Source organism: Lynx rufus, unplaced genomic scaffold (assembly GCF_022079265.1).
Source record: "Lynx rufus isolate CCGP_SWC_20201006 ecotype Redwood Valley unplaced genomic scaffold, mLynRuf1.p SCAF_2, whole genome shotgun sequence".
In the NCBI taxonomy this organism is placed as follows: domain Eukaryota; kingdom Metazoa; phylum Chordata; class Mammalia; order Carnivora; family Felidae; genus Lynx; species Lynx rufus.
Genome location: NW_025814834.1, coordinates 179,027,589 through 179,042,460, shown reverse-complemented (window position 1 = coordinate 179,042,460; position 14,872 = coordinate 179,027,589). Strand labels below are relative to the sequence as shown.

Here is a 14,872-nt window from a genome sequence, read left to right as displayed (position 1 = left end):
GACTCTCTGAAGGTTTACAGCACCTGGGACATTAGTCGGAGCCTTCATAATAAAATATAAGGAAGGAACTCAAGTCCTAATGCAAGAGCAGACTGAAAGAGCCCCTCACCCAGGCTGGTATCAGGTATTCTCGACCAAGGCAGAGAGATCCAAGCAACTGTTGCCCTTGTGGTCTCTACCCCTATCCTCCAGCTGAGCTCAGATTTTCTTATTCCCAGTGAGGTGAGCCCACATCGCATCATTGTGTCCCAATGAACAACCTATGACCTCACCTTCCCAAATGCCATGGGAAGCTGACCACTCTTCAGAAAAACAGGTAATTGATTGCTTCTGCTCAACCTTCAGGGCCAGACTCAAACAAGATCCCTTCTGCGAAGCCTTCCCTCAGGCCAAATGAGTCAGTGCTTCTGTGCTCCCACCACGCTCATCAATTCACAATTTGGGTAGGGCACTGCTCACATAATCTGCTTATTATATGTTTAGCTATTTTACCCATGGACCGAGGCTCCCCATGGAAGATTGCATCTGATTCTCTAGGTCCCCAATGCCTGGTCCATGGGGGACCACAGAGTCACCTCAAGTAAACACTGAGTGACAGAGTAAATGATGTCTGGAACTCCGTGAGCCAAGACACCTCTGGTAAAAGCCCACATCCCACTCTTGCCTTAATCTTACAAAGGGTCACCTCCAACCACCCAACTTTGACTGAGCACTCGCTCTGTCTGTGCCAGGCAGGCATTGGGCCAAGCACTGGGGAGTCCAAGTCCAATTAGACTCAGTCTCTTCCCCATGAAACTCAATCTCAGGAAGAGACCCGCCTTGTCCTAGGGCCTTCTCTGCAACAGTCAATGAAATCCATCTGCAAGAGGAGCTGAACAAATGTGTAGACAATCAAACCATGAGGCAAACAAGCTACCACATGCTCATTCTAAGGCGGTGGGCTGCAAAAACAACCCACTGAGGTAATGGAGGAAAAATGTTAGAACTTCTATTAATATCTATTTTTCATCAAAAAAAGAAGAAACTACACTTTACTAGTTACTGTATGGATTGACAACAAAATACGTAAACACCTACACACATATTACTAGAGTATGTGCTTGTGGCAGACAGAGAGCAAAATGGCCTCCATACAATGTACTCGTATATTAAATCATGATGATGTACACTTTAAATACCTGTATCATCTTATTTGTTAATGATTCCTTCATAAAGGTTAAAAATAAAATAAAATTAAAATGCCCTCCAATGATCCCTGCCTCCAGGTATTCATACCTTTGTATAATCCCCTCCCATTGAGTATGAGCAAGACTTGTAACTTGCTTCTAATCAAAAGAATACAGCAAAGGTGATAGATATCATTTCTATGGTTATTTTATGTTACAGATCTTCTGTCTTCCTGACTGTTGATTATCTCCATTTACAGCTTTGATGATGCTGGTGAGCCTATGGAGAGGCCTATGTGGCAAGAAACTGGGGACAGCCTCCAGCTGACAATTAGCAAGGAAGCCTTCAGTCAACAGGCTACAAGGAAGTGAATCCAGCGAACAACCATGTGAGCTTGGAGGAAGATCCTTCCCCAGTCCAGCTTTCAGATGAGACCCCAGCCCAGGCCAACACTTTGAGCACAGCCCTGTAAGAGAACCTGAAGGAGAGAACCAAGCTAAGCTATGCCTAGATTCCTGACCCACAGAAACCACAAACTAATAAATGAGTGTCATTTAAGGTGCTAGGTTTGAGGTAATATCGTTAGACAGCCATAGATAATTAATACAGCCCTCACATTCTTAAATTCTTAACTGATAGGTTGTGCAATCAAACAAGTATGGATTCTATGAACTGAAGCATCTCTAGACCAGCAAAGGAGGGCTCCAAAAAAGAGGCCAAAAGCCAGCAGTGGGAGCCTGGAAGTTTTATTAATAAAAACAACATCAGCCTTTAAGGTAGGAAATCAGAAAACCTCCAAAATTGGCTTCAGAATATATGAGTTTGGGTCCAAGCTCTGCCTCTAAGAGGTAGGTGAACTTAGTCAACTCAGACTTCTTAAGTCCATCTTCCTCATCTATACAATGGGGTCAACAAGGCTGGTGAGAGTGGACAAAGAGAGAGTGATCTGGAAAGTATTTTGCAGAATGAAGTGTGATACTACACATGTTGGTTTGCTACAAAAGTCTGGGATGGCCTTGGGCAAGGCACTGTCCTCTCTTGGCCTCAGCTTCCTTATTATAAAAAGGGGGAGGGAAGCCCATCCTATCTGCAAGGGCTCTGACCTTTGATTCTGACAGTACATCCCCATGTGAAGAGAGGAAGAGGAGAAGGTGGGCTGTGACATTTACAATAGTTCCCTAGTCATTCCATTGGTCAGGGCAATTGTCTTACCAACAACCCCGCCAGAGGTGTCTTTGTTTGACCAAGCAAATCTTGTCAATTTGCAAGGCCTGCAACCCAAATTCCCCAACTAAGAGAAAAAATCTACTTATTTGACAAAAAAGAAATAAAGGGTCAAGGTAAAGTCAGTGAGAACCACCAAATCTCAACACAAATACCAAGCCACTCTCAGAGGGGCAGTAGCTTTGAATCTATCACTGAGTACCTTAACTATGTGCCAGGAGCTTTTATAAACGTGATCTCTAATCTTCACTGCAGTCTTAGAGTATGGGTTGTATCATTCTTATTTCACAGTGAAGTTGGCCGAGGCTCTGAAAGAGTAAGCTCCTTGCCCCAGGTACACGGCCAGTATAAGGTAGGACCAAGATCTCATTTTAGTTCTGCTTGACTCTAAAGGCCCTGGTCTTTGCACTACACTCAATTACTCTGGGAGAGGAGAAGGTCACCCTGTGCTTACAAAACAGATGAAAGGTTCTTGGCCCACAGGGAGATCAGGGGCAGAGTATGGCTTCATTCATTCACTCCACAAACATTTACTGAGCATCCACTGTGTTGTGGTGAGCAATGAAGATAAAGGGTAATACCCATTTCTTGTTCTCATGGAACTGAGTTGAACAGTTCATACCTCAAGAGGATATACCAGTCCACAGAGGACAAATGAATCAATGAATGAACAAATGAATAGGCAGATGGACGCACAGCGAACAATTAGTAGTTCAAGCACCATTAACAGTAATGTATAATACAAGCTATAATAGGATCACAAGGTAAGTGATGACGGTTGGAAGAGAGGGAACATTTCAGCCATCTGGAAGAGCAAGTGCAAAGGCATGTGTTCTGGCAAGGGCAAGAGTCCAGCATGGCTGCAGCCTTGGAACATGGAGGAGCTGGAACTGGGAGGCAAGGAATAGGCCATGGAGGAATTGGCTCTCCCTTTACTTCCTTTACTCTAACCAACGGAGCTAACCACCGAAGTGGAATCATCCAAGAGGCCAGAGAGTAAACCAGGCATGAGAATGTGTAAGCTTTGGAGAACCCCGTGAGTAATTCAAGAGAAGTCATGCTCCGGGTCTGAGGCCACGGTGAGAAGTTACAGGGAAATTACAAAAACCACCAGGACTGTAACCAAGTAGAACACACCCACACTGTGCTCCTGGGAAAGGGGCAGAGAGCAGAGGGGAGGGGATGCTAGGACCAGAAGGCAGGAGCTCCTCTCATGAAGAGGCTTAGAGCTCACATCTCCCAAACCTATCAAACCAGGGCCACGTGGATTTCACAGTTGAGGCCTTCAGCTAGAGGACACATATATGCAGACACGCTCGTGCACAAACACCACAGTGAATCGGAGAGACAAAAAGGGTCTGGCCCTCTTGGTTCTTGATGCTAACAGTAATGGAAGTGCTGCGCTTGCCCACTTCTGACTGTACCAAACAGCAAAAAATATAACAAAAAATAATCTCTTACTTTCCTTTTCAGCTGGCCTTGGCTGCTGCAACTGTTTGGTTTGGAGCAGCTGTGGCTGTGGGGAGGTGGTCCATCTCCGGTGCATCAAAAAAGTATGCCTGCAGGAGAAGGAAACCCATGAGGGCGGTTAAAACACAGTGATCTGCTCGAGTGTTCTAGTCTTCATGCCAATAGTATGTCTGGGCTCTCATGGCCCCTATGTTTCCCTCTGACACACTTGTCATCCCACTGAACTACAACCGACTCTGTTTCTGTCCATCTCACTTACTCTACCGTGACTAACTTTTTAAAATTTAGCCACTATTTACTGGGGACTTACTACATCTGACTTCATCTGCATAACAACCCCAGGGGAGTGCTGTTGTTATCCTCATTTGACAAATGAGAAACTGAGGCTCAGGGAGGCTGCCATTCAATCATGTGCACATGGCCAATAAGTGGGAGAGTCGCGTCTTTTCTGACTCCAAGCTCCTCAGGCTCTTAATCACTACCTTACAGTCTCTCCTCCCAGGCAAAGACTGTGTCCTTCTTGTCCCTGTGCCACCAGCCTCTGACTCAGGGCCTGGCACACTATGTAAACAGCCAGTACTTAATGAACTGAACTACGACAGATTGCTGCTAAACCCGCTGGCTCTTGGTAAAGACCTTCGAAAGAAAGCGCCAGGCAGGACTTACCTCATAATTCTTCAGCGTGAAAATGAAAGGTTTGATAAATGCTTTCAGTCAACATCTGCAATTTAACTGTCAAAAATCAGGAGGAGATAGAAGAGGGAAAAAAACCAAGGAGGATCTTCCGACCTGTCTCAAGGTCTGCGAATCTTGACTTTAGCCCAGTAAAATACCTGGGTTGTTCAAAGGAAAGGTGAATCTCTTAACAGATTAAGGATCACTGCACACTTGTGATTCCCCCCTTGGAAGTAAGGGCATAGGGATTAAATGGATAAAAAGCCAAGTCAAGAACCATTTTGCCAGCGCTGCTATCAGCCAGAAGGGGGCACCAACACGACACACTAGAACTTTCCCCAACATACTCCTATTCTATGTTAGCTCTTCAGCAATCCATTTCAAAGTTTCCAGCTACAGGGCGCCCCTAGTTTGTCACATTCCCTGAGCAATCCTATTAGCTCTAAAAGCCTTCCTCCCAGGGTCCCTTCTGGCACTTGTTTTCTGAGGCAGGGAAAGAATGGTCCCTAAATTAACGAGGGGACAGGGGACATCCTGCTAGTGTTGGGCCCCTCCAGATATCGTGAAGGTGGAGCCACAAAGCCCTCATGAGGCAGGAACAGTACCCTTCTTCCAGGCTACTGGATGAAACCCTCATCAGAGGGAATGAGCCAAGAGGCCAGGTTCTAAACCTGGTTTTGCTAGTAACTCGCACAGTAACTCTGGACAAATCACTCCACCCGTGAGTCTCAGTTTTCTAATCTGTGAAATGGAAGGATTGGAAAAAATGACCTCTAAGGTCAAACTGTAATTCTACGGCTCATTAGTTCATTAATTCCACAAATACTTAGCAATAGCCACAGTTGTCATTCAGGGAGTGCCTACTGTGCATCAGGCGCATAGATCATTAACCTACTCGATAATCCTGTAATAGGCAATTTTTATCCCCATTTTAAAGATGAGCAAGTGGCAAAGAGATTTTCCCAAAGCTACACAACCCTGTGTCTGAGGGCTTCAATCTGGTTTGTCCGGCTCCAAAAACTACGTTCTTCTCTTCTCCAGTGCTGCCTGCAGTTTGGCACCTAACTTTATGCCCAGTCTAGATCAGACGAGATGGGCGTGTTCAGGGTGGTATGGCCGTAGACTATGTCCAGTCTAGGACGAGGCACTGTGGAGGCCTCAGGATGAAACATCAGGCTTTCTAGGAGTAGGGCTGGGAGTGTCCCCTGGCAGAGAGGGCACAGGACTGTCCACCATCAGCAGTAACCACGGCAAACGCAGGCTTGTACATCTCCAATCCACCAGTCGAGGACGCACCCTCTGGTGCTTCCTTAGTCCTCCCCACCTGGAGTGAGCGTCCACTGCCAACTTAGCATACAACTGTGAGCCCTGAGGGGCCCTCAGCAGATAGAGGACTGTCAAACACTTTAGTACATTGAAGCTTTAAAACCCGCAATCCGTGCTTCCTGGGGCAGTGAGAAGCCAAGCTGTGTGGGTCAGCCAGTGCCCCTCCCCTGACAATTCTTCTCTCTTCTGCCCTTCCACTAATAATAATATCTGCCGTATTGTTCATACGGCATATTGTCCATACGGCATACAATATCTGCTTGTATTGTTCATGTTGCATGTATCATTCAGTCCTTACAACAGTAAAGATGTTCCTGCAGCTCCGTTTTCTAAGTGAGGAGGTAGGGGCCAGAGAGGGGAAATAACGAAAGCAGGGAGTGAAGGAGCTGGGACCAGACCCCATCTCCTAACTTCTGCTCCAACCTCTTGTACTGCACATCTCCAGAAGAGATAAGAGGAGGCCATCTCCAGCATGGAGAGCAAAACCCCAGGCACAGAGGGCCCCTGGCTAAACCCAATCATGGGATGGTTCCCTTCCACGAGGAGGAGAAAACTGCACCTCCCTCCAAGAGGGGATCTACACCTGCAGTTCCCTCCCTGCTCCATCATCCAACGTGCCTGGCTCCTTGGACTCCCTAAGAAGTGAACAAGAAGAAGCCTTCTCTCTTGTCTCCTTCTCTCCTCCAACTTCCCAGCCAGGTGTATGATGGAAAAGGCATTCTGGAGAGAGGTGGGAAGATGCCAGTGAGAGGCACCAATGAAAGGGCCCTGTCTTTCGAGCTGTGTGACCTTGGGCCACTCTCACTGGGGCACTCAGGAGGAAGAGGTAGCAGAGTGGCCTTGGCAGCTTCAGATCGCACAGGGCTCTCTTAGTACCTTCTTTACACCTGAAGAACCCTTCACGACACATGAAGGGCTCTCACGGCCATCTCCCTGAGTCTCACAAGAGCCCACAAAATATGAGTCTCCATGATAGAGGAGGAAGCCAGGGCTCTGAGAACGAAGTCACTCGCCTAGGCTCACAAAGCTAAGCCCAGTCCAGGGCTCTTTTTATTTCATTATAATGCTCTCTTCCAGCAAGTTCCGGAGCAGCAGGACGGGCAGGTAAATCCTAACTTCAGTGTCATTTACCCCCAAAAGGGAGTAACAGGCATGGGAGGTAAAAGACCCTGCCACCCACACCAAAGGAAATAGGTTCTCAGTAATATTACCATCACCACCACCTCCCAGCCCCATCGTCTAATCTGCCACGCTCCTCTCTATTCTTTACAGAACTGAACAAGGCAGTGCTTCTTCTCTTGCCTTCTTCTCTCCACCAACTCAACTAGGTATATGGGGGGAAATTTTCAAGACAGACATGGGGAGACACCAGTGAGAGGGCTATGGCGAGAAAGGACATTCTTCCTCCGCAGACAGAAAGGTCAAGAAAGGCCTCAGCAGCGTTACAATGGGTCAGCCCAGGGACTCCAAGTCCCCGAAATCAATGGTGTCACTCTGCCGTGAGTTAGACCGACAGTCCTCCGTCTCAAAAATTTAAAGCTTAGGGGCGCCTGGGTGGCGCAGTCGGTTAAGCGTCCGACTTCAGCCAGGTCACGATCTCGCGGTCCGGGAGTTCGAGCCCCGCGTCAGGCTCTGGGCTGATGGCTCAGAGCCTGGAGCCTGTTTCCGATTCTGTGTCTCCCTCTCTCTCTGCCCCTCCCCCGTTCATGCTCTGTCTCTCTCTGTCCCATAAATAAATAAAACGTTGAAAAAAAAATTTAAAAAAAAAAAAAAAAATTTAAAGCTTAGACATGTAAACTGCACGTAAACCAGGTCCGTGTTTCAGAACTTGGCACTTTGTATGAGACTTTGTTCAATGATCAAGTATTGGGATCTTATTAATGACCCAGGTTGTCTACACAAAACTATCACAGATCAAATGGTGCCAAAGAAATATTTACCCCCACAGCTGTAAAACCCGGCCAAGGGTCTGGACACATGCAATATGGGTACCTTCCTGTGGGCACATTCTTTCCTTCATTAGTGACCTTAACATTCTTGGACTCGGTGTTCTTTAAAAACCTGCTTCAGGCCTTGTTAAGGCCATGGGCAGCAATTTTTGTGTACAATGTGCACAAAAAGATATAAAACCGTGTTTCCTTAGGACCAAGGGAAAGGGACCTAATTTATGGGCATTTGTGGGACAAGTTCTATATTAACTGTTTTATATGTATTATTTTATTTTATCCTCAATACAACCCTCGGTGGCAGGAAATTTTATGCCCATGTTACCGATTAAGTCGTTCAGATTCAGAGAAGGTAGGTACCATGGCCCAGCTCACACAGCCAGTGAGTGACAGAGCTGGTCTTCAATCTGGACCTGCCTGAAAACCACATGCTCTCCCTAAAAAGACACCCAAATACACGAACCCAAAACCTCTTTTAAATGTTATTCACCTTAAAAATATCTCCCCTTTCCTAATTTGATTTCATGCTCAGACTTTCCACCTATGAAACCGGAAATTTCAAAACTCTTTCTAGGTATGTGCAGAAAACCTGCAAAGACATCCAAAGGTTGAACATCCCCCCCCCGCCCCCCAACCTCTTACAGACACTCATCCACCCCGACTTCCTCTGGCCAGACTCCAAATCTTACCAAGTTTCAGAAATTAGGTAAAGCCAGAGATTACCATCAAAAATTCTCATCAATTTACCGCTTCTCATTTAGGACAGTCTATTCAAAACAATATTGATTTTATGGAGCCCGTCTTAAAAGACCCGTTCGTTGTGAGTAACAGGTTGAGGTCTTTCAGCATTTGTATCTGAGGCACACAGGAAGATCACAGGAATGAGACCATACCAAGCAGCCCACAGAAAGCAGCGTGTGAAGCAACACAATTGTCACAATTGTGGCCAGTGCGATGCGCCGGTTATCCTCACGAACAGCTGGCCAAAATGTCATTGCCAAGACAGAGCCTGAGACACTCAGGGCCATCATGACTAGAATCCAACGAACAGCTTTCTGGGGGATAATCCACAGCACCTGAAAGAAGAGGAGGAAGGGGAGGGCTTTTTTGGAGGCATTTCGGAGAGGCATTTGTTCATTCCAGGCACGTGTGTTTGTAAAGGCCCCTGAGCCAATCAGCAGCTGGGCCCCCTGTGCCACTGTGGTTTCTCAGTACAGCTGGAGAAACACCCCAGCATGCAGACTGAGGCGAATGCTTTCAGAACAAAGGGCTCAAGATCCAGCAAAGGCACTTGGCTCCCTATCCCCATTCCTGCTGCACCTCTAAATTCAAATGGTATTCTTCAGGCGTGCATCAGTGTCAGGCTAGAAATGATGATGCTGGCTGAATTTTCAACAAGCCCGGGGCATCGCTCAGAATAAGTATAGTACTTACTGCTGTGGGGATATAAATGAAGAGCGAATATCCATAGACGCACACAATCTCCAAAAACGAGTAGGAAACGATGTTCATAACTTTGCTGTTTCTCCACATGAGGAAACCCCAGAGTGCGAGAGGAACCAGCCAAGCATAGGCATAGATGATCGTGGCCGCTATGGACACTGAGGATGACAGGACACAAGTTTTAATCCCCATCGTGCCTTTAATTACTATCAGAGCACTTCTAATACCTTACTGGACTTACTCCCTAGCATGTCCACCTGCTTCACTGGCTCATGGGATCGAGTCTTATTGGTCTCATAGTCCCTGCGCCTGGCACAGTACTGCCACAGAGCAAGCACTCTAAGGCGGTGCTGAATTGACGAAGATTTAGCACTGTCTTTGTGTGATGACCAGTGGTCTCTCATATGGTTTTTATAACTGGTTTAATAACAACAAACAGTACTGAACAACTGAATTATGCAACTGAAAGCCTTCAGAGGGCCTCAATACAAGTGTTTAAACATACCAAGCATTTCAGTCAAAGGAAAGCCAACTATCCCCTTGGAAGAACACATCCTCTTTCCCAGTATAACAAGAGCTGACACTGATGTCTTGAGCAAATGTATTCAAATGCCCTGGGTGCAGATTAACTTGCTCTGCGTGCTATTTAGAGTGCCTGCTGTCCCTGAAATAGGGAGTTTCAGTTCATTGATGAATCGCTCGACAGATTCTTCACTTTTACTTTCTTCATTAAATAATTCTGTGTCTGTGGTAGCAATGCTACCGAGTGGCTCCTCAGAACAGCAGTGTTCAGTCTATTATGGTCCAGGCCGCCGCCACTGCCTCCTCCTCCTCCGGAAGATTCATTTTCCCTCCTCTGGAGTGGAGGACCATAAAGTGTGGCTAAGCCCATGGCACCAGCCCTTCCTACGGGAAAATCAGTAAGTAATGCACTTAACGCTCTTGGCAAGCACAAAGGCACCCCAAGCAATTGTAGTCAGACTCTGGTTAAGACATGTGATTGGCCAAAACGTTTTCAGCTCCCAGAGGAGATTTTTCATATTGGGAACTAATAGCCAAATGTAATTCTCCTGCTATACTGCCTTCTTTTTTTTTTTTTTTTTTTTTTAATAGCTAAATGAAGGGGAAGGGAAGTACCTATATACCTACAGCCATCCACTGGGTGTCAGGCATTTCACTCAGTATTTTATTGAGGCAACACTGTGTAACAGTCAAGGTCACAGACTCTGCATGTGGACTCCAAGAGTTCTAATCCTAGCTCTGCCACTTATAGCTAAGTAACTCTGGAGGGTGAATTACTTAACTTTCCTGCCTTAGTTTCCTCATGGGAATTATCATAGCATATACTACCTTCTAAGATTACCAGGAGAATTAGGGGCTCTTGGGTGGCTCAATCAGTTAAGTGTCCAACTCTTGATTTCGGCTCAGGCCATACGATCTCATGGTTCGTGAGATTGAGCCCCCATTCCAGGCTCCACACTGACAGCACGGAGCCCATCTGGGATTCTCTCTCTCTCCCTCTCTCTTTGACCCTTCCCAGCTTGCATGTGTGCATGCTCTTTCACGCTCTCTCTCTCTCTCTCTTGCTCTCGCTCTCTCTCAAAATAAATAAATTTAAAAAAATCACTAGAAGAATTAAATGAGTAAAAACAAATATACTTATAACACTGATTGATAAATAAATGCTCATTCAAGAATTAGCTTTTCATATCATTAACTGATATGTAAATATATTATTTCACATAATCTACATCTTCATTTTAGAGATGAGGAAATAGGATCAGAGAAGTTAAGTGGCTTGGTCAAGGTCAAATAATTAACAAGTGGTGGAAGCAGGATCTGACCTTGAATGTGTGGATGTATACTCTTCACATAAAATGGAAAAGTGTTTATTGACAGAGTCAACGATTCATCCCATGACTCCCTTATACTGTCCAACCAAGGAGGTTAAGAAAAGATAAAAACTCTGCTGAGTTTCCAGACCCTCAGGCAGGATAATTCACTCCTTCTTTTCTGTTAATATACCTACACATACCTCTGATATAGAAATTAACACATACCATTTACAGCAATATTCATTTACCTGACTTTCTTTACTTAACCATTGAACAACTTGAAGGCAGGGTCTATATCTCATGATTAACATTTACTGAGTTAAACTCAAACCAGGATCATTTGACAAATGGGGCTGGAAATGAATCAGGTCTGACTCTATGAAAATGGTCATGGAGGGTAGAAGGAAGGATACACGGAGACACATACACACACAAAAGGAACTACATATCTCTCTATACACACATATATGTGTACGTGTATGAACTCTTTTTTGTACAAGGCACTATTCCAACCTCTTTACAAACACCAACTCTTTATTCTTACAATGGCCCTATAACATAGGTATTATTATTCCCATTTCACTGATAAGGAATCCAAGGTCAAGAGAGATGAAATAACTTGCCCAACAAGTAGAAGCTAATGAATGATGGAAATGGAACTTGAAGCCAGTGGCCTGGTTCCAGAGACTGTGCCCTTACACAGTCTGTACATAGCCTCTCACAGGACAGCAGACAGGCAGGGGGCTGGGGGGCGAGAAGGATAGAACTGAGCAAGTGGCACACATCAATCTCCTATAAAGCCAAACTCCCTGATTTTGGGGTGGCTGTCACCTACAAGTCCCTAAAAAGCTGTTGGTTGGTTGGTTGGTTGGTTGGTTGGTTTGTATAATTATCCAAGACTGCCACAAGAAAGAAAGTTTTAAAAACAATGTCATCCACAAGCCCATCGCTAGGACAAACTCATTTCTACATTCTCCCTTCTAGACCCTGACCATTTGCAGACTTCCTTCTAACAGAGTAGCTAACAGCAAAGGCATAATTTTGGATTATCAGTTTTCCACATGGTTCTAAGTGTTTCATAATTAGTGGCTACAGACCCAGCTAGTTGAGTCACCATGACTTAAATAACAATGCCCCTATTGTTTCCAACATCTGGGTAATACAAATAATGCTACAATGGAGACTTTCATGCACACTGCTTTTTACTTACTTTGCACATTTTGCTTTGAATAAGTTCCAATTGCTATTTGGCCTTGCTTTACAGCTTTCCAGAAGATACGTGGATTCACAATAATTGTGAATGTACTCAATGCCAATGAATTGTACACTTTAAAAGGTAAAATGGTAAATTTTAAGTTATGTATATGTTACCATCATAAAAAAAGACTATGTCAATTTACATAGATGGGTGGTAAATGCTGAGGTGATAAGGGTGTTTGAATCCTTTAATACAAAAAAGCAGGGGCTGCAGCACCTAGAGACAGGGGCCCAAGAGCTCACTAAAAGGAACGCATGGTAACAAATTGAAAGCATTCCAAGTGAGTCAAGCTATTCACCAACCTTTTCGGAATTCGGGCACATAATGGTATGTCTTCTCTCCCAGATGGATTAAGAAGTTGGAAAGATTCCCACTAATTGCTATGGCAAAGACCAATGTGGCGCATATCCAAAAGGGGCCTGCAAAGAAAACCAGAAAATTCAGACAAAAAAATGAAGCACCAGCTTATAGACTCTTACAGAATAATTTGTTATCTCCCTCGCCCTATTCATATAAGCAAGGGAAAATGAATTTTAGATGCAATCAATATTCATCTATTGGGAATTTTCTTTTATAAAAGGTAAACACACAATTCAGCAATTAGGTGCATTAAAGACAGGGGAGACTGGAATGAAAAGGCCAAAATACCTTCTACAATTAGCTGAATAAAGACACTAATTTGTTTATAGCTTCTTTTATTAGAGGATGTCAAAAAACTCATGGACATTTTGTTAAATCTTCACCATCAGGATATAGGAAGCAAAGGTTACTTCCCTTATCTAAGTGCCAAATGTTAATTAATGCCAGAGAAAAATAACTTAAATCAGACAGGTCCTTCTGCAGTCTAAACGGAAGAGTAGTGCAAGCAGAACACTTTAGGGAAGAATTCATTTAATCTACCAGTTTGTCATGGTTGTATGTGTGCATGCAATGTGTTTAAGACTTTTCTTTTTAATGAGAAAGCAATACATGCACACAGTTCAGTGTTCAAAAGAGAACGAAAGGCAGGCAGGAGAAAAGTAAATTCCTTTAAAATAGAGAAAAGTAAATTCCTTCTCTCTCTGTTCCCTGGCTCTATATATTTTTTCTCCCCAGAGCTCGCAGCCATAACCAGTTTCTGGTGAATCCTGCCAGAGATTTCTATATACGTATAAACAAATGCACATTTTGTGTGTGTGTATGTTTATATAAATGATAACGTGTAGATATGTAGGTATATATCTATATCCATTTAGCCTTGCTTTACAGCTTTCCGGAAGATACGTGGATTCACAATAATTGTGAATGTACTCAATGCCAATGAATTGTACACTTTAAAAGGTAAAATGGTAAATTTTAAGTTATGTATGTGTGTGTGTATATATATATGTGTATATATATATATATATATATATATATATATATATATCTATCTTATTCCATACTTTACGATTTTCACTTTAATATATCCTAGGGATTCTACCATAGCTGTTCATAAAAATCAACTTATTCTACGGGGCACCTGGGTGGCTCAGTCGGTTAAGTGTGCGACTTGGGCTCAGGTCATGATCTTGAGGTTCACGGGTTCAAGCCCCGCGTTGGGCTCTGTGCTGACAGCTCAGAGCCTGGAGCCTGCTTCAGACTCTGTGTCTTCCTTGCTCTTGGCCCCTCCCCTGCTCATGCTCTCTCTCTCTCTCTCTCTCTCTCTCTCTCTCTTTCTCAAAAAAAATAAATATTTTAAAAAATCAGCTTATTCTACTTTCAGTGATTATCAACTATTCCACTGAGTGAATGAGTACACTATGCTTTGCAAATCCCTTTCTCCATTTCACTTGATTTCATGAACACCACCCTTGCTTCTCCTTATCTAGAAAAAGTACTACAAAAGTAGAACAAAGAACATTTTTAAATTGAGATATTCCTAATAAATTTTATGAATTTAATGTTTTGATGTCACCAATACTTTGCAATACCTTTTAGCATAACTGCAGGCACCGTGACGTATCATAAAACTCAGAAAATTACTGTGTCGCAGGAGATGACTAGCAGAAATGGGTTAGCACTTCTCAAAGCCAAGCTGGCTCCTGAAGGTGGGAAAGAGAGCCCAAGCAATCAACTGGGATACTCCAAAGAATCACCACTATTGGCTTTCCACATACTGCTCTTGACTCATCAGCCTGCAAGCCCTCTGCTACCACCAAGGACAAGTTCACTATATTATTCTGAATACCAACCATATAAAAGATGCAACAGACAAGGCCAAAAAAAAAAAAATTCCTACAGTTTAATGATTACAAAATTGCCAAAAGCTTTGTTGAAAAAATGAACAAAAGTGACCATGTGTTGTCAACGGGCTGAGACCATCCAAGCATATGACCACAAGTGGCCAAAATATTATAGAACCTATAACTAGAAAGCAGAGGGGGTGCCTGGGTGGCTCCATCGGTGAAGCAACCGACTCTTGATTTCAGCTCAGGTCATGATCTCACGGTCTGGAACTGAGCTCCACATCAGGCTCTGTGCTGACAGAGCAGATTATTTGTAAGAAC

The 14,872-nt window shown here is 44.1% G+C and overlaps 1 protein-coding gene across 5 annotated transcripts in view; it reads right to left on the bottom strand.

Moving 5' to 3' along the window:
- The window catches only part of YIPF1 (Yip1 domain family member 1), a 37,014-nt gene that overhangs the window by 8,843 nt on the left and 13,299 nt on the right, over positions 1 to 14,872 (bottom strand). For 4 of the 5 annotated variants that reach the window (XM_047083956.1, XM_047083958.1, XM_047083957.1 and 1 more), the window contains 4 exons: positions 12,647 to 12,763; positions 9,243 to 9,409; positions 8,702 to 8,884; positions 3,853 to 3,950 (listed from right to left, as the gene is read on the bottom strand). In XM_047083956.1, the coding sequence (XP_046939912.1) occupies positions 3,861 to 3,950; positions 8,702 to 8,884; positions 9,243 to 9,409; positions 12,647 to 12,763 (557 nt within the window). In that variant the 3' untranslated portion in view covers positions 3,853 to 3,860. The remainder of the gene's footprint in view (positions 1 to 3,852; positions 3,951 to 8,701; positions 8,885 to 9,242; positions 9,410 to 12,646; positions 12,764 to 14,872) is intronic. The other variant, XM_047083959.1, reaches the window with a different exon arrangement.